Consider the following 22,117-nt stretch of genomic DNA (forward strand, 5'->3'; position numbering starts at 1 on the left):
AAGTCTGTAAAACCAATAACGTTGCTACCGTATTTTTGACGGTAAAGTACTGGCAACCACAGCTGCCAGTTTTTTACCGTAAAAATCACGGTTTAATTTTTTAGAGTGTAGTATAAGCAACATGCACATTGTCTAAATGAATTTTTTTTTGTAGTATGGAAATTAACATTAGGTTGCTCTGGATAATGAACAGTCCACAAATTCCCTCTTTTGCCCAGAAATGACAGACTTTAGACTGTTCAAGATCATTTATTTCCTTGTCTAAGATGAGCATTGGCAATATTAGCACAAGGGTTTTCTTGGGTTTCACTTGTCTATGAGAATGTCAGACTCGATGACATGACTCGATTGATCAGTTTTGTCAAACATGACCAAAGTTTATATTGTGCTGTCGATTGATGTACAGTCTGATCATGCTTATTCACTTGCACCGAAATCTCTATTCCCACTTCAATATAGTGTACTTGTGGGGTGACAGTAATTAGACCCTAATTAGTGCACCATATCAATAATGCACTCAGATTAAGAAGTATATAACTTATGTACACCAACTAATGCTATTATTTTCATAATGCAATGAGCATGTTAACATTCCATGGCAAGGCAATTTTATTAATAGACATACAATAGTAATTTAGTGTGTTTTACATAGACATGATAAAAATGAAAACAGTATAGGTACATTTTTAAAGGGATACTCCACCGTTTTTTCATATTAAACTATGTTATTCCCTTAACTAAGACGAGTTGATACATACCTCTCTCATCTCAGTGCGTGCACTCAATCGCTCTGGCACGCGGCGACACTTTGATAGCACTTAGCTTAGCCCAGTTCATTCATTAGGGACTAAACAGAGATGAAGCTAGAAGCGACCAAACACCTCCACGTTTTCCCTATTTAAATACAGTTACACAAGTAGTTACACGACCAAGTATGGTGACACAAAATAAAACGTGGTGCTTTTCTAAGCGGGTAAAAAGGATAACTATAATGTATGGCGGAATAGCACTTGAAGTTGGAAGCACTTCGACTCGGCGCAGTAAAAAGTCACGTTGGTTCTAATGACAGAAGTGAGAGGGAGAGGATTTTTCAAGGGTGACTTTTTACTGCGCGCAGACGAGAGAGGTATGTATCAACTCGTCTTAGTGGAGTATCCCTTTAAATCATAAAAAGATCTAGATTAGTTTGCTGAAATCTTTTTCAAGGTTTTGAGAAGTAATGAATCCATTTTAAATAGCCATATCAAAATATAGAAAACCACAATTATACAGATAATAGTTTAAAAAAAAAAAATCAAATCAATCAATCAAACATTTCTTCCTGACTAATTTAGTGCTTTCAAATTATGCACATTTTTGTTGGATGGATAAGGACATTATTTATCTGATAAGGAATAGATGGCCAGATGCTCTTACTGCAGAGTTACTTCCTTTTATATTTGTAAGGTCTCTCTTATCCAGCTCTTAAGTGTTTCTTACATTGCCTGTTGTTTCTGAGTTATGTTATTTATTTGGATCTGAGGCCATTTTACTGTTGATAACCATCGGATATGCAAGATGATATTAAAGGACAGAGACTACAAGGTGATACAAGAGATTTGCAATACTGTAAGAGCATTTAGACCTCCATTTCTAATCTCTTATACAGTAGCGTGTTCATCTCTTCAGCTCTGTCAGAAATGCTGTGGAGATGCTTATGGGATGCTATGACTATTTCAAAGCCGCCCCAAACAATGTGAGAGGACAGAAACATCAGCATAGGGCGCAACCTTTGTCTGAGATTACAGGAAAAAGGATTACTCACTGCCTCCTTAGGCTTTATAGACAAATCTCAACACTGAATATTATATGATGAGTTCAGGCAACAGATTTTTATTTGGCCTGTTCCACAGAGTTTAGATTAGGTATTATATGGCTTTTTGTAAAAACTTAGCCTTGTATTAGCAGGGCTTCCCACACAATATACTACTGTAGATGGTGTCTCCCCCTTGTGGTGGGAGGCAGTAATGAGTGTGTATGAGTATGTGCATGGTTGGTTTAGAATAGCTTACTACCATACTAATCTGACTATGACTGCATTATAATCCATTTCATGGTGTGCAAGGCCATTTGAAATGAACATTTCTCTTTCTCTTATAGGTGATTTTGACAGAGATTAACTCAAATGGGTTCCAGCGCTCTTTCTCTGATGAAGATGATATGACGAGTATCTCAGAGAGTGATGTCATCTACGCTTTCCAGGCTCCACCCCTGTCCGCCAGAGGAGGTTCCATGCGATTCTCAGGTAACCAAAGTGATACATAAGGAAATCGAGGCAATGCTTCTGCTAATTGAATATTGACCGTTGAAGGTGCTGTAAATGATTCAAGATGTTTGCTAACTCCCATCTCTCACAAGGCCAGAATTCTTATTTTTTTCGTGGCAGCTTATTCTGGCCAAGAACTGCCCACTTAGACTGGAGGAAACCACCGTGTCCTCCTCTGCCGAGTCATCCGATTTACCGTCATCACCCTCTGTGATTCCAGCTTTTCGAAATATTTCACATGCCATTTCAGTTTTCCTATAGAGATACTGTACAAAACTGTGTAACTACTTCTGTTTTGTTGGCTGCATTATAATGAGAGGGCTGCGATGTCAGATTAGCGATGCTAGAACTTGTATTCTAACTTTAATTCCGGAAAATACAATATTTCTGAGGAAAAAAGTGCAGACCACTCCCTTTCCCTTTTTTGCTGTTTACATTGCCTAGGGCTGTCACAGACAGATTTGATTCCTCTGGACATCTTTTTCAGTGATATCTGTCAGGTAGTAGGGATATTTTGTGGTATTCCACCAAAAATACTATCTTACAGCACTTTTAAGAAAAATGTTGGCATAAAAGGCAATGTGCTGGAAAATGTAGCATTATAGATAGATATTTACACGTAAATATCTCAGTACACAGTGATTTCTCAGTCCACTGATGCATTTTCGTGATAGGGTTGCAGCGCGACTTTTTCCTTATAAATGAGCTTACTTTTTTTCTCCCAGCTATGTTATAGCACTGTATATCATAAGTTCACTGAAAGGTCTAAAGAAAACTTTCTACTTCAAAATAAAGAAGCTCTTTTGAATTACAGATACAACCCGGTTTACAAGTCTGTATAGCATGTTTGTGTAATATGGCTGTCAGGTGGACGATTGAAGATTGATGACAGTGCTTATGGGGGTTGTCAAAAATTGAGGGGCAACTTGCTCCATGTAGAATAAAACAACTTTTTCTAGCTACTGATGTGACATCCCTTGTGATAAAAAAGTACACTTTATCATACTTTTAAAAATAGATATAGTTATAACAGAAATAATTAAAAGAAAACACTTTGAAAACTGAATGTAATATTTACGGACACTAAACTGCATGTTATTTGAAATTGATTAAAAGTTTATTCAATTGATTATAGTTAAAAAATGTATATAAAATGTTTAAAAAGTGAATTTAATTTATTATAGTTTAAATTTATATCAATTGCAATTAGCTGAAGTTTTTTTTACCAATTTAAGAAGGACTTTAATGCATGTACAAGTATATGTAATTTCGTAATTACTTCGGTTGACTTTAAAATATGGTTAAATGTACTGCTGAATGTACCGACAAGCATTTAAGTAAACTAAAAAAAATAATAATAACAATTTAATGCAATTGCATTGAAACTTGTATGTCAATTTACATATATTTGTGATTACACATTTGCAATGAGGATGTTGCAATTTAAAACATATCAACTCTAATATTGAATATCACACTACAGTTCAAATTACAAGTAGCCTAATTTACATGTGCTTATTTATGCTAGTCAACACATCAAAATAAGTGTACTTTAAAGCATGACAAAAGATTATTAAAACATGATTTAAGTGTACTTTAAACTAAAACTTTTGACATATTACAAAGTGCACTTTTTATTACAAATGGGTAGTTTTTAATAGCAATTGTAAAAAAACATGGGCAAGAAGGTGTGCTTTCGTCAAGTGCTCTTAAGATTTGAAGTACACTACAAGTGGACATTCAATACAATTAAGTGCACTTCTTTTTCACAAGGGATGATCTTCTTATGTGATTGCATGTTATTAAAATATATGTGAACTTTTTCTGGGAGAGAAATGCATATAGGGTGCAACACCAGCTGAAATTCATTGCTTACATATTATTAATACTGTGGGCCCTATCTTGCACCCAGCGCAATTGACTTTGTACACCGACGCATGTATCATTCCTATTTTGCATCCGACGCACAGCGGACTTTTCCCTCCACAGACGCACGGCGGTAAATTAGGGAATGGACTTGCGCTCCTGGGGGCGGTTCAGCAAAAAGAGGAGGCGTGTCCTGGCGCAAACGTTCCTTGGTGCTATTTTGCAGTTTCAGAAAACAATTCCGCCACAAACCAGGAAAAACCTAGTCTAAACCTAGGCGCATTATTCTGATGCTATTTTAAGGGCGCATGCTTGGCCATAATGTAGCGTGTGCACAACGTGCATACACTTCTCTCATCTACACAGACGCAGGCAGCAGTTCCCATTGTTGCAAAGGAAAAATATTACCACACAAGGGAAATCATTGTAGTGTCCATGAAGATGTTAAAAAATAGGCATAAATCTAGCTTACACATTTACCTAAATTATTATACGCCTGTTTAACCGAAGCTAATTTGGGTGGGTTTCTCCCATCCCCATACAATGTCACTTCTGTCTTTTACGGCCCAGACGAGAACGTCGGTCTCCACGGCTGTGAACCGCTCCTGGCGTGCGACTGGCAAATCCGCCGTTATAATAGCAATCCGCCATGGAAAAAACGCGCCTGCTTTTAAATGGAATGTAAGATGACGCTCTGATTGGTTTATTTCGCGTTACGCCCAAACCACACCTATGAGTAATGTAGCTACTTCAGACCAACCCATTTTAGATTTGCGTCAGGTGTAAGAGTCATTTATCCCGCCGGTATGATAGCAACAGTGCCCGAGATCCGCCCACAAAGTTACTTGCGTTTCGCGTTTGATACTTGAGTTTCAGATCGTTAAAATAGGGCCCTGTATGTGAATATATATTCACATGAGGGGTTGTTGAACAACTCATAATATCAGTATATTATACAAGGTTCACATGGTTCTGTCAAAACACTTTACTTACTGCTCATCTGGATATCAACGGTTGGCTAATGAGTATATTTGAGCTTTTTGCATATTATCCATCTTAATTGCATTGCTGATCACAGCAGCCACATTTATCATCAGATAGGTAGCATCAGTAAAACATTGTAAATGACTCATGACATGATGAAATATATAGCCTACAGTATAAGTTTTAAATATGGCTAATATTAAAAATACTGAATTAGAAAGTGTAATGAAGTGTAAAGCAAATCAGGCTCATATACTGTAGATCTTTCTCCGATTTGGCCTTTTCTACTATAATGAAATATGTTTTCTTGTGCAATTTCCAATCAGATTAGGCTGTGTTGCTGCCAAGGCTTTCTTATTGAAAAATGAACTTTTGCTATGTGTTAGATTTAGAAATTGATATTCCATCTGATGGAAAATAACAACACTGGGATTACTGCAAAGAAAGACAAATGGATTGGGAATTAGAGTCTCCGTCCTTCTTCTTATCTGTATGCAGCTTTCTTTTTTCCAAATAAACTTTTATTGTGGTACAACCCTCTACAACATGCAGGATAATGAACCAATCTATCTGCAAGGTCAATTGAAGTGAATTCTTTTAAAATGTATTTGTATAACACTTTGTACAACAGTAATTGCATGCAAGGAGTTTTAAGGGGTATTATAGCTAGACCTTCAATGACCAATCATGGTTACAAGAAAAATTAACTTAAAATTGAGCTAGTAAGTAACCTTGGGCATAACTAAGATCAAAAAATAAATCCATCTTCCTCAGCTTGGCCTGACTGGAGGCCATTTTGAAATAATCAGTAATGTGTGTTGATGTATTAAGGCATGTAGATAGTATTTTCACCTGACCAATTTTCTGAGAGAACATTTGGTTTGTTCCATTTACAAAAGATTAGCCTATTATTGTTTTTAAGTGTAATGTTTTCGACCGAAAACTTGATCACTTGTTCTTATTTCACTTCTGATCATTTTAAGACTATGGATTATCCCTTTTTCCAATTGCCATATGCTCCTGTGCTTTTTACCTGGTTCTAAAACTAGTTTTCTTACAGATATAGTAATTATAGCTCATCAATATCAGAAAACAAGTGCTGCCCTGCTTTGTCATGGGCCTCATTTCTTTTACAATGTGCAGTATATTAAGAGTGTTCATCAAGCTGTGAGAAACTTTAAATTATATTATAAATAACTTTTTGCTGACTTTGCTTGAAGGCATGTTTTATATAAATACAGCTAGTACTGCAGTGAAAGCTTCAGAGACCGTTTGTCATGACATGCCTCATTACACGTGACAGTTACCGATCGGCACAAAAATATGGGTTGTAGACTTCTGTCACTCTGCAGTTATGTCACAGCTTTTTGTCCACTTATAAAGCCCTTTCTTAAAAAATTTTAACTGAACTTTTTTTATACAGAAAATTGATAATCCCTTTCAGATTCAAGATGTATACAAATTAGGATAGTGGATACATTGTTTTCTTTACTCAATACTAATGTTTTATGGGTAACACTTTACAATAAGGTTCCTTTATTAAACATTAGTAAATGTATTAACTAACATGAACTAACAATGAGCAATACATTTACTACTGTTTTTGTTAATCTTTGTTAATGTTAGTTAATAAAAAATAAAGCTGTTCATTGTTTGTTCATGTTAGTTCACAGTGCATTAACTAATGTTAACAAGATTTTAATAAAGTATTAGTAAATGTTGAAATTAACATTAACAAAGATGAACAAATGCTGTATAAGTGCAGTTCATTATTAGTTAATGTTAACTAATGTAGTTAACTAATGAACCTTATTGTAAAGTGTTACCGTTTTATGTATTTGAGGAGTGGAGAAGAGTCTTAATCTAGCATTTGTCGTCGAGTCATACCCAATGCTATCTTAAATAGCCTGTGCAAAGCACTTCATCTTTATTAACATGAGATTTTGACAAAATAACAGAAAAAAAATGGAGTGCCCACATACAGTAGCTACAGTAAACTTTATAACTGTAAGTTGATTAAAACGTAGTGCAATGCACTTACTGCCTCAGATGCGGCCATTTAATGACAGACAAAACACGCATGTCTGAAATTCTCCTAAAGTCACTGGTCATAAACATTGTAACTCCTTTTGAACTTGATTTTGGTCACAAATAATAATATAATGACAGTAATATAATATATGTCTGACCATATATAAAGCTGATATGACGACGATATGAACTGTTTTATAATATCAAGGAAATGCAATTACTCTGCCTCCTTGTTTATTTATTTGAGATGCTTTTACACATATTTGGGTAATGTATTTAATATAATGCATTGCTTGGGCAGAGATGTACAGTTATTGTTAATTATTTATGTGTGTGCCGAGGAAGAGCGAAACGGGACTGCCAGTACACAGGTGTGTGTATGTGTATGTGTATGTGTATGTGTATGTATGTGTGTGTGTTCAAGGAAAAAAGAACTCTGGTTCTATTGTGGTCCTACTCCTAGAACCTTAAAAGGAAATCAGCCACCTTAGTTTACAGGAGTTCAAGGACATGAAAAGGCGGACAGCTTGCACCTGCGAGGCCTTAGAAGGATCTTGAGTCTTGGGAAAGTTACAACGTACGTCAATCAAGAAGATTAGAACCTAACTTTGGCGGTGAACAACAGGAATATAAAAGACTGAAGAGTTGATTGCCTCTTTGGATACTGATACGTCAAAACCCCCGACTCTAAAGCCCAGAGCTGAAGACAAGAAGCCCAGAGCTGTCTACACCTTTGATTGAAAGCATGATTATTGTACAGAGTACAGACAATACAAAAACTGCCTTCGAGGCTTTGATTTATAGTGTTTTAAGGCTTTGAGCAAGAACATACCAAGGAGAAGTCTTGACAAAATTGTAAGCATTTTATGCTTCGAATTTAGGCCAGACTCGAATCGACTTACTTTACCTAATCTGAGAATGATCAATAATAAGGTTAAAGGTGTTAAGTTCAAAGTACACACCGCATAACAGATAATCTTGTTCACTCTTCAGACTCGGATTTATGCGGTTCTATGTCAAAACACCTGTCATTTACATTACATTACATTACTGAAATAAGAATAAACAAAACTATTTCAATAAAATATAATCTTGTGCTGTCACACAGGAACTACACCATATTACATATAGTTTGGTGATAAACCAATTACCAATTAAACCAATCTACAGTTTTCCACAATTCACTTTTTAACTTTTTCTGTAAATGTATAACAAACATTTTACAGTCTATAGTAGCTCACATTTGGTAGCAGGTACAATATCTTTGCCCTCTTTTCCAGTGCATATACCAAATTCCCTCCCTTGAGATGAGATCGAAAGACTAGGTTAGAAGATCATCTGTCTGACTCTGAACTGTTCTTAGACTTACATCTGGGTCTCTCTGAAGCATAAGTTGATAGAGGTTTGGTGAGGTCATGTGTAACTGAGCAAATACACACTCCACTTCTCTGATGTTGTGCAATGCTCTTGCAGATTTGCCTGGTATTGTCTGGACTCTCCAGCCCAGACCAGTGAATAATTCATTCTGCATGGACTGCTCTTTTACTGCCACTTTAATGAATTACTAATATCTAATGTTGCTATTAGAGTCATCATCTTCCTCAGAGCTGTTCTGTCATCATGTATCTAGTGTGCTGGAATTAAAGTAATAGTCCAGGTTAAATACAAGTTAAGTTTGTAAGCGAGTCAAAATTAATTAATTATGGCTCAAGTGCAAGTAACTTAAAGGGTCATGAACTGCATTGTCTTATTGTTTTATAATGTTTCTTGGGGTGCATTTATAATGTTAGTATGATTTTTATATCAAAATTGTCAGAATTTAGAAATAAAAGGCATTTTTGCTACCCTGATTTTAGCCTCTGATTTGAATGCTCTGTTTGAAGGGGTGTGTCTGCTGTGAGACTCCAGTGTAAACGCCCACTGCTGTGATTGGCTGACATCTTTACTATTACAGCTCTCAAGGTTAACTACTGGTGGAAAGTGTTGATTAGCACCATACTTAGATCTATAGCATTATATTTAGATAGTGGCATGAAAGGTTGCAGTGATGAGCATGTAGCCAATCACAGACATGTTGAGCGCATGAATGCTGTGATCTCGTCATTGTAACTCAATTTCTGCACTCTCAAAGCTTTCATCATAACTAACAGTGCAAACAGAATGTAAATAAGAGATTTGTTGATTATGACGGGAGTTTTGGCGAGAGTCCAGAACTCAGCCACTGATAAACTTGCGCTGTTTGATTGACAGCTCCAACGATTGTAAAGGGAGCGTTCTTTGATCGCTTTCTATATAATTTAATCAAAGTCTAAATAAGATTATTTTCATCCTACTAAGAGAAACAATGTGAAGTTGACCGTTTTGATTCTGATTTACAAGAGAATTCACAGTAAGATGTACCGAACAAACAAATAATGCTCAACTGAGACATTCACATTGTTGAAAATAAATAACCACATTCCTAGCATTAGGACCCTTTAGGTAATATTATTTTTAGTCCAGTTATCTATCGCTTCTCTCTCCTTGTCATCTCACTAACACGCAGTGTCGGTCTTTCACCTATAGGCACATTCTATAACGAGTCGTTTTCTGGGCTTGGTTACAATAAAAGCTGTTTTTGGACTAACAAGGAAGTTTTCAGTTCTGAAACTTACAGGATATTCTTATAGGATGATTACCTCTTATATGTCAAAAACTCAAGGAAAATTGTATTTCTCATGACCCCTTAACTTGTATTGAACCAGAAATAGTCTTTTAAGGCCACAGTGGAACACATGACTCTTATAGCAAAGTAATGTCAAATCTTCTCATCTTCAAAGTATTGCTCCATGTAGTGAGGTAACAAAGGAAAACTTTAAAGGCAAGTCAGTGGTTGATAGATTACTTACAAATTGTAATGCGCTACTTATTTCAAATTACATGACACAAATTTTAAAGAGTAATGTAATCTATTACATTACACATTTTAGGTAATATAATTGGACTGTATTTTATTTATTTTATGGCGCTTTTCCACTGCACGGCACGGCACGGCTCGGCATGGCTTGGCTCGGTTAGCTTTTCCACTGCAGTTTAGTACTGCTTAAAAGTGGGTGGGATTATAGACTGATCGTTATAGTTGCGGCGCCTCTATTGCCGTGGCATCATCGTAAACGCGTCACAAACAAATGCACAACACAGGAGCAATGGAGCATATCGATGGAATGGTGTTCTTGATTCTCGACGTGGATGTTTTTCACTGCAAGATGAAGAAGTTTGTTTGTTTGGTGTCTCGTGTCGCAAATCCAATAACGCTGGTAGTGACTATTCTCTCTGACCAATCAGTGATCTGCAGTGTTTACATGTCACATTTTAGTATGTCATTAGATTACTTTTGACCTAACCCATTTATCACATTGATTTGAATAGCATCATTTTGTACCATATTGACATAAAAGTACAAAGATAAAGAAAATATATTGCCGTTTTTATCAACAACAGTATTAAACATTACATTACTGTACATTAGGATTTCGAAAACTGGTGTTGAAGTAATTGCAGGGGGTCCGTAAGTTGATTAAAGCTGATAATGAATTAAATCATAAAAAAATCTAATTTAAAACGAAAACAATACAAATAAAACACTATAACACAAAAATAAAACACAAAAAAGTGTGACTATATGACCGTTACCCGACATGGAATCTGATTTTGTAATCCAGATTACATATAATCAGTTACAGCAACAACGAACAACCTACAACTAACCAGCACTGTTAAGAGCCTCTATTGGCTCCTCCTTTGACCTTAAAATAAAATCATGGCTGAACAGAAGAATTCTGTCAATATCCAAAAAGGACTGCATTGTTCTGCAAAGGCATTCAAACTGTGGGTTGGTCTTAGTGTGTTTGCGTCTGTGAAAGTGTGAAATGTATGTGTGTGTCAGTAAGGGCCAAGTTTAAATATGGCTCTCACAAGCTCACAGTTCCCCTCTTCAATCTGCTCCAGCTGGCCCTCAAATGAGACACTGACGAGTAAGGCCTGCTGTGAGTGTGCGATAGAGATCGAATCAGAGAGTGAGATAGAAACGCTTCCATCCTGCCATGAAAAGAAGATATTGTACATTAAGCACTTGCTACTTATCTCATTGGATTGCTAAAGAGAACCAATATTTATCCAGAACTTATTTTGATGGTGTCAAGTATTCGTCAGTGTAACTGTATTCATATTATACAGGAATATATGTCGAATAATGTCTAGGAACAGTCTACAAGCACAGAGTTCTGTCAGATATATTACATGAAATGAAAGGCAAATGACAAAAAAAATCTGCTATTTAGTGTTTGTGTTATTTAGTGTTTTGCGACCTTGAATATATATTACCATTCAAAAGTTAAGGAGCAGTATGAATTATTTATTTTTTTTTATTATTTTTTTCAGCAAGGATGCATGAAATTGATCGGCCTCGCTTTAGTTTAGGGTCCAATTACTATACTCTAACAATAACTATTAACTATAACTTTTGCCTTAATAAACTCCTAATTTCTGCTTATTAATAGTTAGTAAGGTAGTTGTTAAGATTAGGTATTGGGTTGGATTAAGGGATGTAGAATATGGTCATGCAGAATATAAGGCATTAATATGTGCTTTATAAGTACTAATAAACAGCCAATATCCTAGTAATATGCATTCCAATAAGCAACTAGTTAATAGTGAGAATTGGCCCCTAAACTAACGGTTTACCAATTGATCAAAAGGGACAGGATTTTTGTAACAATGTCAGTCTTTACTATTTCAAATTAACTTGAAATGGTAAAAAAATTCTGAAATTTCTTTTGAACTTTTTATTCATTATGTTATTGAGCACCAAATCAGCATATTAAAATGATTTCTCAAGGATCATGTGACACTGAAGACTGGAATAATGATGTTAATTTATTTTTTCTTTTTCTTTTTTTCATAGCAGGAATAAATTACACATTAAAATCTAGTACAATAGAAAACGGTTATTTTAAATAACAATATTAATGTTTTACTGTATTTTATTAATGGAACCTTGGTGTGCACAAGATACGTCTTTACAAAAAAATTAAGCAACACCAAAGGTTTGCCATGATAAAATTTGCATTGGTTTTCCCATTCAAAATGAATCAATCACATTTATAGAAAGATAAATGAACTGTCATTTTAGATGGCTTAATGAGAAAAGTAACATAAGAGAAAATGACATAGAGATCAATGAAATTTTTTAAGCAAAAAAAAACTAAATAAATAGTTTATTTATAAAGTTATAAATAAAGTTACTCACAATAAATTTTGATTCTACTGTATGTAGATAGAGATCAGCAAAGATATTACTGCGCAAACATGGTTTGCGAGGAAACTTCCTGTGTCCTCATTAACAAAATGGCAAAAAAAAGTGTATTTTTGAAATTCAAAAAATGCCAAAGGTTTTCTGTGATGGGTAGGTTTAGGTGTACGGTTAGTGTTAGGGGATCGAATATACAGTTGTACAGTATTAAAAACTTTTACGCCTATGGAGAGTCTCCATAAACCGTGCGTGTGTGTGTGTGTTGTCCAGCATTGTTGGCTTTTAATCACAATTCAGGATCAAACATCCACTTCTGATTGAAGTGAAAGATCATAGCATGCCAGCAGTCACCAAGGAAACCAAAGGGTAGTTACAAGATTGATGCAGGAATAAAATGATACATGTATCATACATGTCTACACATACTGATACAAAAGATACAACATACAGAAAACACAAGTAAGAGAACTTACTAACACACTATAGAACACACTATATAACAATCACACTTTCCATTCCAAAAAATTGAGCTGCAAAATGGGTCATTGGGAAGTCATATATCATATATATCATAATATCATATATTGATCACCAAGAGCATATATATCCTATCTTACACCCCTGTTTTTTGCTAGTTACAGTCTGACGCAGTTATCTTTTTCACGTCCTGCGCCAATTTGTTTAAATAGCAAATGCATTTGCGCCCATTGTGCGCCCATGGGCATGCTGGTCTGAAAACGAGGTGTGTTCTGGCACATTTTTGGCACGTTGCTATTTTGAGGCAACAGAAATAGACTGCGTCATTGACCAACTGAAACCTGGTCTAAAGTCAATGGCGCAATATATATATTTTTTTTTTGTTATTTAAAGAGTGCGTGTAGGAATGTGCGCCTATAGGCGGGTCCATAACACGCGTACACTCTGCTTATTAAACGCACAGGGACGCACAGCAGCACAAAAACATGCCAAATATATAAAATAAAAGGATTACAATGTAAAAGATTATTATTGTGTACATAAAGATATGGTGGAATCCAGCTTGTCCTGTAGATGGTCTGCTTGCGCACTTTTACCTTGCGCACGAGCCGTTCTGTTTGCACTCTGGAGATGGCTTCGGTCTTTCCACTATCAAATTCCGTCATGTAAATAGCAAATCTGCCATGGTCCGAGTGCAACTGGCATTTAAAGGGAATGGGAGATGAGACTCTGATTGGTTTAACGCACGTGAATCCCAAAACACACCCATTACTTAAAATTACCCATTACCCATAATTAAAAAATAATGGAATTGTTGGATAAATACCCCTTTAACTCACTGTAAATGTATGAAACATAACTGACCTTTCTTTTTCTTTTAAGTTTTGATGGCACTACGTACAAAGTTCTAATTTTATCACTGAACTGATTTGTAATTGCACACTATTATTTTTCAACACTTTTGATGTTTAATAAGATGCTTGTTTCTTTTTATCTTTCGTAGGGATCCATCACTCCCTCCCTTCGTCCCCATACACTGCAGAGCCCAAAGGTCACAGGTTACCACCCTCAGGGACGTTATCATCAGAATTCTTGAATCAGGGTGGTTCTTCAAAGATCCTCCTGTTACTCTGCAATGTTGCTGGATCTGGCCAAGAAGCTACAAGGTGACTAAAGCACTACTTCACTATCTTAAACCTAATGTTACAGAAGGACCCCTTTAAGGGTTTCCCAACCTTTTTGCCAACTGAACCCCAAGTTGTTTGCTTGAATTCCTCCCTGAAATTTGAATGTTCTAACCCCTTTGATGAATAGTTAAATGGAGCTTAAATGTTTATAATTACAGTTGTGGTCAGAATTAATGGCACCCCTGGTAAATATGGTCAATGATGGCTGTAAAAAATAAATCTGCTTTGTTTATCCTTTTGATCTTTCATTCAAACAAAATTATAAAAAAAATCTAACCTTTCATTGAAGCAAAAAAATATTGAAAGTGGGGGGGAAATTGCATTATGAAATAAATGTTTTTCTCCAAAACACGTTGGCCACAATTATTGTCACCTCTAGAATTTTTTGAGTAAAATATCTCTTTTTTTTTTTAGCACACCAGGGTGATTAGGAACATGAAATTGTCTAGCTATGGCTTTGTGTTTCACAGGAGTTTAAATATGAGGAAAACAAAGGCCAAATTCCCTTAATCATTCATCACAATGAGTAAAACCAAAGAATATAGTTCTGATGTGCATCAAAAGATTGTTGAGCATCATGAAAAAGAAAGTGGTTGTAAGAAAATAGCTAAAGAATTGAAAATCCCCATTTCCACCATCAGGGTAATAATTAAGAAGTTCCAATCAACTAAAGATGTTACGAATCTGCCTGGAAGGTGTATAGACGACGTGTTGTCTTAATGCACGGTGAGGAGGAAAGTTTGAGTGGCCAAAGACTCTCCAAGAATCACAGATGGAGAATTGCAGAGATTAGTTGAGTCTTGGGGTCGGAAAGCCTAAAAAAAACAACCCCTACATCACCACATGTTGTTTGGGAGGGTTTCAAGAAAAATCCTCCTCACTCATCCAAAAACAAACTCCAGCATATCCAGTTGTCAGAACCGATTAGAACTTCAAACGGGACTGGTTTCTGTGGTCAGATGAAACTTTCTTTAAAAAAACTTTTTTGGTGCAAACAGGGATAAAACGTACACCATGCCCACAGTTTAATATACCACTGGATCTTTAATGTTGTGGGCCTATTTTTAGTTTTATATGTAACATTAGATTTTACTGTTTTACACATTTAAATTTTTTTAAGAAAATGTAATTCATTTATTAAGTGTTTGCAATAACAAAATGTGAAGCAGATGGTTGTAAGGCTGCAGCATTCAGTCATTTGCTATAGTTGTTTGTTCCTGCAGAAATATTATCATGTGATTAAAAGACCATTTAAAATCCATGTATATATTTATCATTTTAAAGATCCAATATCCCAAACGTGCGAGTCGAGTGATTCATTGGAAATTAATTTTAGACCTACTGGTACAAGAGACATTTCTAGATTCACAAGGACATTAATTCATACAAGTCAGATCAGTCAGCGCTGTCAGAATCAATAATCCAAGGAAGTAAACTGCAGCACAGGAATCATCTTACATGCTCCAACTACAGATGCACTGATACTGGACTCTGGGGAGTGCTGCATCTGGCAGTCTTTGTCCCTAACCTCCAGCTGTCAATCAAAGTATCGCTCCCTCACCCGTGGACACAGGGCAATGGGTGGAAACAGATGACAGGTATTCCCCTGGAACACCTACAAATGCCAGGATGACATTTTAGGGCCTAAGGAAGAGGAGGGAGAGAGAGACAGAGAGAAAGAGGAAGTGTTTGTGTACTGCACCTTAATGGCAGATGCCTCCCAGCCTCCGGCCCACATTTGATAGTGAAGTTGCCTTTCTGGTTCAACAATTGCAACAAAATATAAGGGTTATATCAAAAAGTAGGTTCATATTTTCTATGTGAGAGGTGAATTGTGTAACTTTTGCAATGTTAATTTGATCCTGTCCTTAACTCAATGTGCAGAGACAAGTTTGCTTGACTCAACCAATGTCACTAGTTAGGAGCAGGACTACCTGTAATATCTGATTACTGGGGAAGTGACTATTTTAGTTCTTGGGAAATCTTTTTTTTTTTGTGTGTGTGGTGCAGCAGTTTGGCTAGCCAGACTAAACGACAAACCACACTGCAGCTTATTCTGGCCAATAAATGTCCATTTAGACAGTCCATTTAGAAGTAATGGTCTGAACGACATATAGTATAAAGCAAGAGACCACAGTTTATACCATAATATTAGACTGGTGTGGATAAAAAGGGGCACAGCAATCTCTACCAATGTTTATACAGAAAACACTGGAAAGATAATGGAAATATTTTATAGACTCAGATTCTACGGACTATCTAGTTAACTTAATGCTTAATAAATTGCTTCAAACTAAACTCTGAATATCTTTCAAAGATTTGATGTTGCTAACCTGGCAAACTCTGGCAAATCCAGTGATTATTTCATCCTCAACAAGCAAGCATGACTTAATAAATGCTGTGTCGCCTTTGTAATGTTCAGGGAGGGAAGAGTGGGGCAAGGATATATTGCAGCAGTAGTTTATTTCAAACAAGAAGATAATCCAAATTGTGGAGATGACAGCTTAGTTTAACCAAGACAATAACTGATAAACTCAAACTACAGGGCTAGATAGATGTATACAGGGCTAAATGAGGAACTAAACAAGACACAGGTGAACATAATCAGAAACCATGAAAACCATAATTGGTAGCTATGGAAACAAACTCAAACACAGGAAGAGAAAACCGAAGCAATTCAACAGAAATATCTTTCAGAATAAGAGTCTTAAACAGGTATAACATGACATCCTTACTATTGTAATGTCAACCAATCAGATAAGAGCTTGCCGGATTGAGAAAGTGCATATTTATTTAGTCAGATAATCTTAGAGTAGTGATGCAGGGAAAAATAAATAAGTCTTCGGTCTACACAAAATTGTGCTATCACTCATTTTGACTTTTGCTTTCTTTCTCCAGGTTTGGGCCTCCGTTCCTGATGAGAGTAGAAAGGACTCTTTCTTGGGATCATTTGCGACAGAGTGTCTGCAATAAGCTTTACTTGTTTCAAAAAAATACGATTGTAAAGGTGAGTGTGAGCTGATCATGGATTACTACTCTAAGGTTTTGATGTTAGCGCCATGTTCTGCGGTTAGAGCTAGGGTAATTATGGATATTGAATTTCTTTATTATGACAGAAGCCTCTCGATAATTATGACACCGCTCTCCCTGCAAGCTTAAATGTTCACATGAGGGAAGGATAATCACAGACCAATTAGTTGAATACAGGAGATGGAGAGATGAGGAGAAAGAGAAATGGTCTTGTGTACAGTACACACCTGTTGGACTTATTGACTGAATATGAACAAATGTGTTAATTATTATTCATCAATCACTACCTTTTAGATACATCCTGCAGCGCTATGTTATTTCCTTATAAGTTTAAATATGCAGGAATGTGACCATAAATGGTCATGTGCCAACGCTGCCCTCTGAGGCTCACTGTTGTATCCATTTTCCTAAAAAAGAGATTCTTGTTTAACATTCATGAAGTTTGTCATAAAGTCAGTGAATAATCTTGAATTAAAATTCAAAATATATTTTGAATTACTATAGTATTATATATTTAACTTACAGCTTCAGTCATATCATTTAAATGCCATAGATGCCACTGTTTTGTAACACCAGTCTTGTTCATTACAGTTATTTGTTCTTACAGTATTAGACCCATTAGATTGTTTAAGAGACTTTTAGAACATGTTTCAGAAAATTAATGAGATAGAAAGACACAAAAGATCTTACATTGTCTTCTAAGTGCTTCAGTACAACAAATTGGCCAGTACTGCAGAGCAGAGTTGTATTGTTTTAACATCTTCTCTGGATAATAAATTAAAGGACCAATATAAACTCACCTCCTCAAACAAAAGACTGCTGCCGTTTTCATCCGTTCATTGGTTCCCATTAAATCTTTAATTGATCACTCTGTGCGCTTGAGTGCAGCTCCATTTTGTTCTATTTATGCTTAAAATCCTGATGTTCCTCTCTTCCTCAGTTCCACTATGCTACTGTCATTCCCTTCAGAAAAGAATAAACAAATGCCATTTTTCAAACCTCTTTTAAAGCATTAGTTCACCCCCAAAAAAATGTATATTATCAAGAGAATGTCATTATTATTTTCAGTGATGCCAGAAAGTTTGTGAATTAAGAATTTTCCATTTTGCTGTAAACATTTGATCTTCAAAAGGATCATATCTTATTCTAAATCCTGTTGTCATGAAAATTAAATGTTGTCACTTATATACTTGTATGTGAACCTTTAGGATTATCAGATATTTGAAAAGGTCATTGGAATAAGGTAATTAATGGGATAAAATTGGATAAAAGTTATAGTTCACCCAAAAAAAAAAAAATTATTTCTGTCATTTTCTCACCCTCATGTTGTTCCAAACCCATAAGACTTAATAAAACTTTCCCTCAATTCAAACTTCAAAAAGTTAATAGAGAGATGGTACAAGTAATACGAATCAAGCTGTTTAATCCAAGTCTTCTGAAGAAACAAGATCGTGTTGTAAATTGAACAGATTTAATTCAGGCTTTTATTCACATATAAACATTGATGAGCGCACATACATAGAAAACATCAAATTGGGTCAATGGCAGCTCAACCGTACTTGCTTCATTTTAAGGTTAACTCTCCCTTTATGTCTAGCCCTTATCACACAGGTTTGTGGAAGTTTGCCATGCCTTGGTCAACTTCCTAAAATATCATTATTGATGCTTCCCAGGCTGGAAAAGTTTGCAAAACTATAACTATCAATACTATCAGATTACAGTACTTGCTATTAACGTATACAAGTAGAAGAAGCTACAATGTTACTTTACATAGGAGTGGATGTCTAACAAATATCACTCCAGGAGAAAGACATCTTATATTCTAGAAAGAACCCCATAGTAACATCTAAAGGACCTGTGGCCTCTCTTACATTATTTAAGATTAGTGTTTATGAGTCCACCATCGAGCAAACACTCTCCAAGAAGAATATTGCTACCCGTCTAATGTTTGCCAGAGACCGTGAGCCAGAAGACTATTGGAAGAATGTCTTGTGGACAGATGAGTCCTAAATATAACTTTTGGTTTAAATGAGAAGCATTACATTTGGGGAAAACCAAAATACTGCATTCAATAATATGATAATAATCCCAACTGTAAAGCACGGTGGTGGCATTATTATTATTGTTTGGGGCTAATTTACTGCCTCTGGACAAGGCTTAACATTTGTTGATGGAACGAAGAATCCTTAACTGAGACTCACTCAGTTAACACACGCCACACATCCATTTTCTCACGCAGTGAAAAATGGCGGAGCAAAGAGGACACAGACAGACAAGACAGAGCAGGTTACTTTTGATATGAATCAAAGTCTCAGCTTTTAAATTCTGTCAATTGTATTCCAAAATTAAAATAATAAATACCTTTTTGGCACTCTTTAATGTGGCGCGTGACAGATCGCTGTAGCGCCTCAGGTCAAGCGCCTCTTGAACCGATCATCTCTTACTAGTTAATAGTAAATAAACACATATATGAGCATCAGAAGGTATGTTGAAAGGTATAGTATAACTTACTGAAATGAATCATGTCTCCTGTAATCGCTCCATCCGTGTTTCAACGGTGGATAGACGTCAATTAAACAGCTTGTAAACAATGTCACGTTACATTTATATGGAAACTTGTTTCCACCACAGAATAAAAAATAAAAAAGTTAATTGCGACTTTTTATCTCGCAATTGTATGATATTAAGTCGCAATTACGTGTTATAAAGTCAGAATTTTGAGATATAAACTCGCAATTCTGAGGAAAAAAGTCACAATTGTGAGTTTATATCTTGCAGTTATCTTTTAAATTGTTTTATTCTGTGGCAGAGGCAAGCTTCCATACATTTATCTTAGTTAGCAAGAAAAAAATTACTATAGAGTATTTTGCTAAATATATACACTATTATAGTATAATGTTATTATTAAAAAAACTCATTATATTAATTTGAGTTGTTAATTTTAACCTTTAATAATAATACCAGCTGACAGGGCTCCCTGTATGTTTACAGCATTAGTTGAGAGATTTTTCCTAGAGAAAAATTAACATGTAGCTTCTGTACTTGATATTTATCCAAATTAATCGATATTGAATCAGGATCGGAACTGAATCACAAGCGAATGGATTGATATCCTGAAATTTGAGTCAAGGACTAATAAAAACATTAGGCTACCAGTTGTACCATGTAAACATTGTAACATGTTGTCACTGAACTTAAGGAAATTCTGTTTAATTACCAAATGTTTTGACAGTCGTGTGCAGCAGGTTGGTGTGCAGCATGCATGAATGAGATGAGGAGTAAACAACAGGGAGTAAACAGACTTTATTCTGAATCCATAACTCTCAGGAGATTGTAGGAGAAACTTAGGAGAATAGTTAGAGAATAGAGATAGAGAATAAAGAACAGAATTGTTACATTTGTGCTAAAAAGCTGTATTTTGCCTTCCACAGACTACTGAACTGTTTAAGATGCGTGTGGTGGGTGGGTCGGCTTCCTGCAGTTACCTGTCTCCCTACGACAGCAGACCTCTGTGCCACCCAACTGTGGACAGGTGAGCCCACATTCCCCACCTGAAGAACAAATGTTATTTTATGTTTTTGAAAGAAGTTTTTTGCTCACCAAGGCAGAATGTGTTTGGTCAAAAATACAGTAAAAACAGTAATATTGTGAATTATTATTATTATTATTATTATTATTATTATTATTACAATTTTGAACTGTTTTATATTTTAATATATTTTTGTAATGCAATTTAATTATAATGCAATTTATTCTTGTGATGGCAAAGCTGAATTTTAGCAGCCATTACTCCAGTCTTTAGTGTCAAATCATTCTGATGTGCTGATTTAGTTATCAATTAACATTTCTTACTATTATTATTATCACAGCTGAATAACGTAATATTTTTGTGGAAACCGTGATAATTTTTTTCAGATTCTTTGATGAATAGAAAGTTCAAAAGAACAGCATTCATTTGAAATAGATTTTTTTTTTTTTTTGGAGCAATGTAAAAGTCTTGTTGTCAATCAATTTATCGTCCAATTTCTTATCCTGTCGCGTCTGGTTCAGTTTTGAGACTCTTATTTTGATCTTCTCTTCATTCCTTTTGTTCCTGTGTTTGTTTCGGTTTCCTCAGTTCCTAGGTTACTAGTACACACTTGTTAGTTACCATAGTTACTGAATATGTTCTTCACCTGTTTCTTGTTTAGTTAATTCATATCTCTTGTATTTATATCCCACTGTTTTACTCTTGAGTTGTCGGGTATTGTCTTAGTTTGACTAAGCTGTTTTGTTGCCAGTTTCTCCATTGGATTATGATCATCGTTATCATTGTCTCCTTGGATTATCTTTTTGTTTATTTAAATAAAATACTGTTGCATGTCTTCGCCTTTACACCTTCATGCAGCGTTACACATCCTTGCAGAATAAAAAGTTTCTTTTTTTTTTATCTTTCTGACCCCAAACTATGTGTTCTATACACCCTGAGTTCTTATCAGTGCAATGCTGCTAAAAGTTAATATCTCCAGCTGCTTTAAACTTTTTAATTGGTCTCCAAACACCCACATCACAGTATTGTAACCTAGTTTGGACTAATTGTTTCCTCTTCTCTGCATCATGTTTGTGAGGCTCTTGAGAGACAAACCCAACAAGCTAAACCATGAAGAGCTCATCCTCACAGTGCTGTAGGTGTAACGCACACGAGTCTCAAAAGCCAATGATCCATTTCTCAATTTAAACAGCTTAAAACTCAGTTCCACAGTCGTGACTGCAGCCTCATTCGCTCCTCTGTCTGCTATTCTGGGCTATTTTCCTTTCTCTGAAGTGAATATAACAGAATTATGATTTTTTTTATTTGTAAATGTGTTTTACTTTAAAGTTCAAGGTTTTTAAATGAGGGTTCACTAGAATAGAATTATAATCTTTAGAGCAGATTATGTATGAAACCACAACCTAATACTGGGTTTG

General features: G+C 35.5%; 1 protein-coding gene across 2 annotated transcripts in view; it reads left to right on the forward strand.

The window, feature by feature from the left end:
• Window positions 1-22,117, forward strand: part of usp43a (ubiquitin specific peptidase 43a) — a 97,093-nt gene that overhangs the window by 58,380 nt on the left and 16,596 nt on the right. For both annotated transcript variants that reach the window (XM_084129937.1, XM_084129938.1), the window contains exons 6-9: window positions 2,140-2,284; window positions 13,957-14,119; window positions 17,039-17,147; window positions 20,602-20,702. In XM_084129937.1, coding sequence (XP_083986063.1) covers window positions 2,140-2,284; window positions 13,957-14,119; window positions 17,039-17,147; window positions 20,602-20,702 — 518 coding nt within the window. The remainder of the gene's footprint in view (window positions 1-2,139; window positions 2,285-13,956; window positions 14,120-17,038; window positions 17,148-20,601; window positions 20,703-22,117) is intronic.

The sequence above is a fragment of the Abramis brama genome (assembly GCF_963993115.1).
Source record: "Abramis brama genome assembly, chromosome: 11".
Lineage (NCBI taxonomy): Eukaryota > Metazoa > Chordata > Actinopteri > Cypriniformes > Leuciscidae > Abramis > Abramis brama.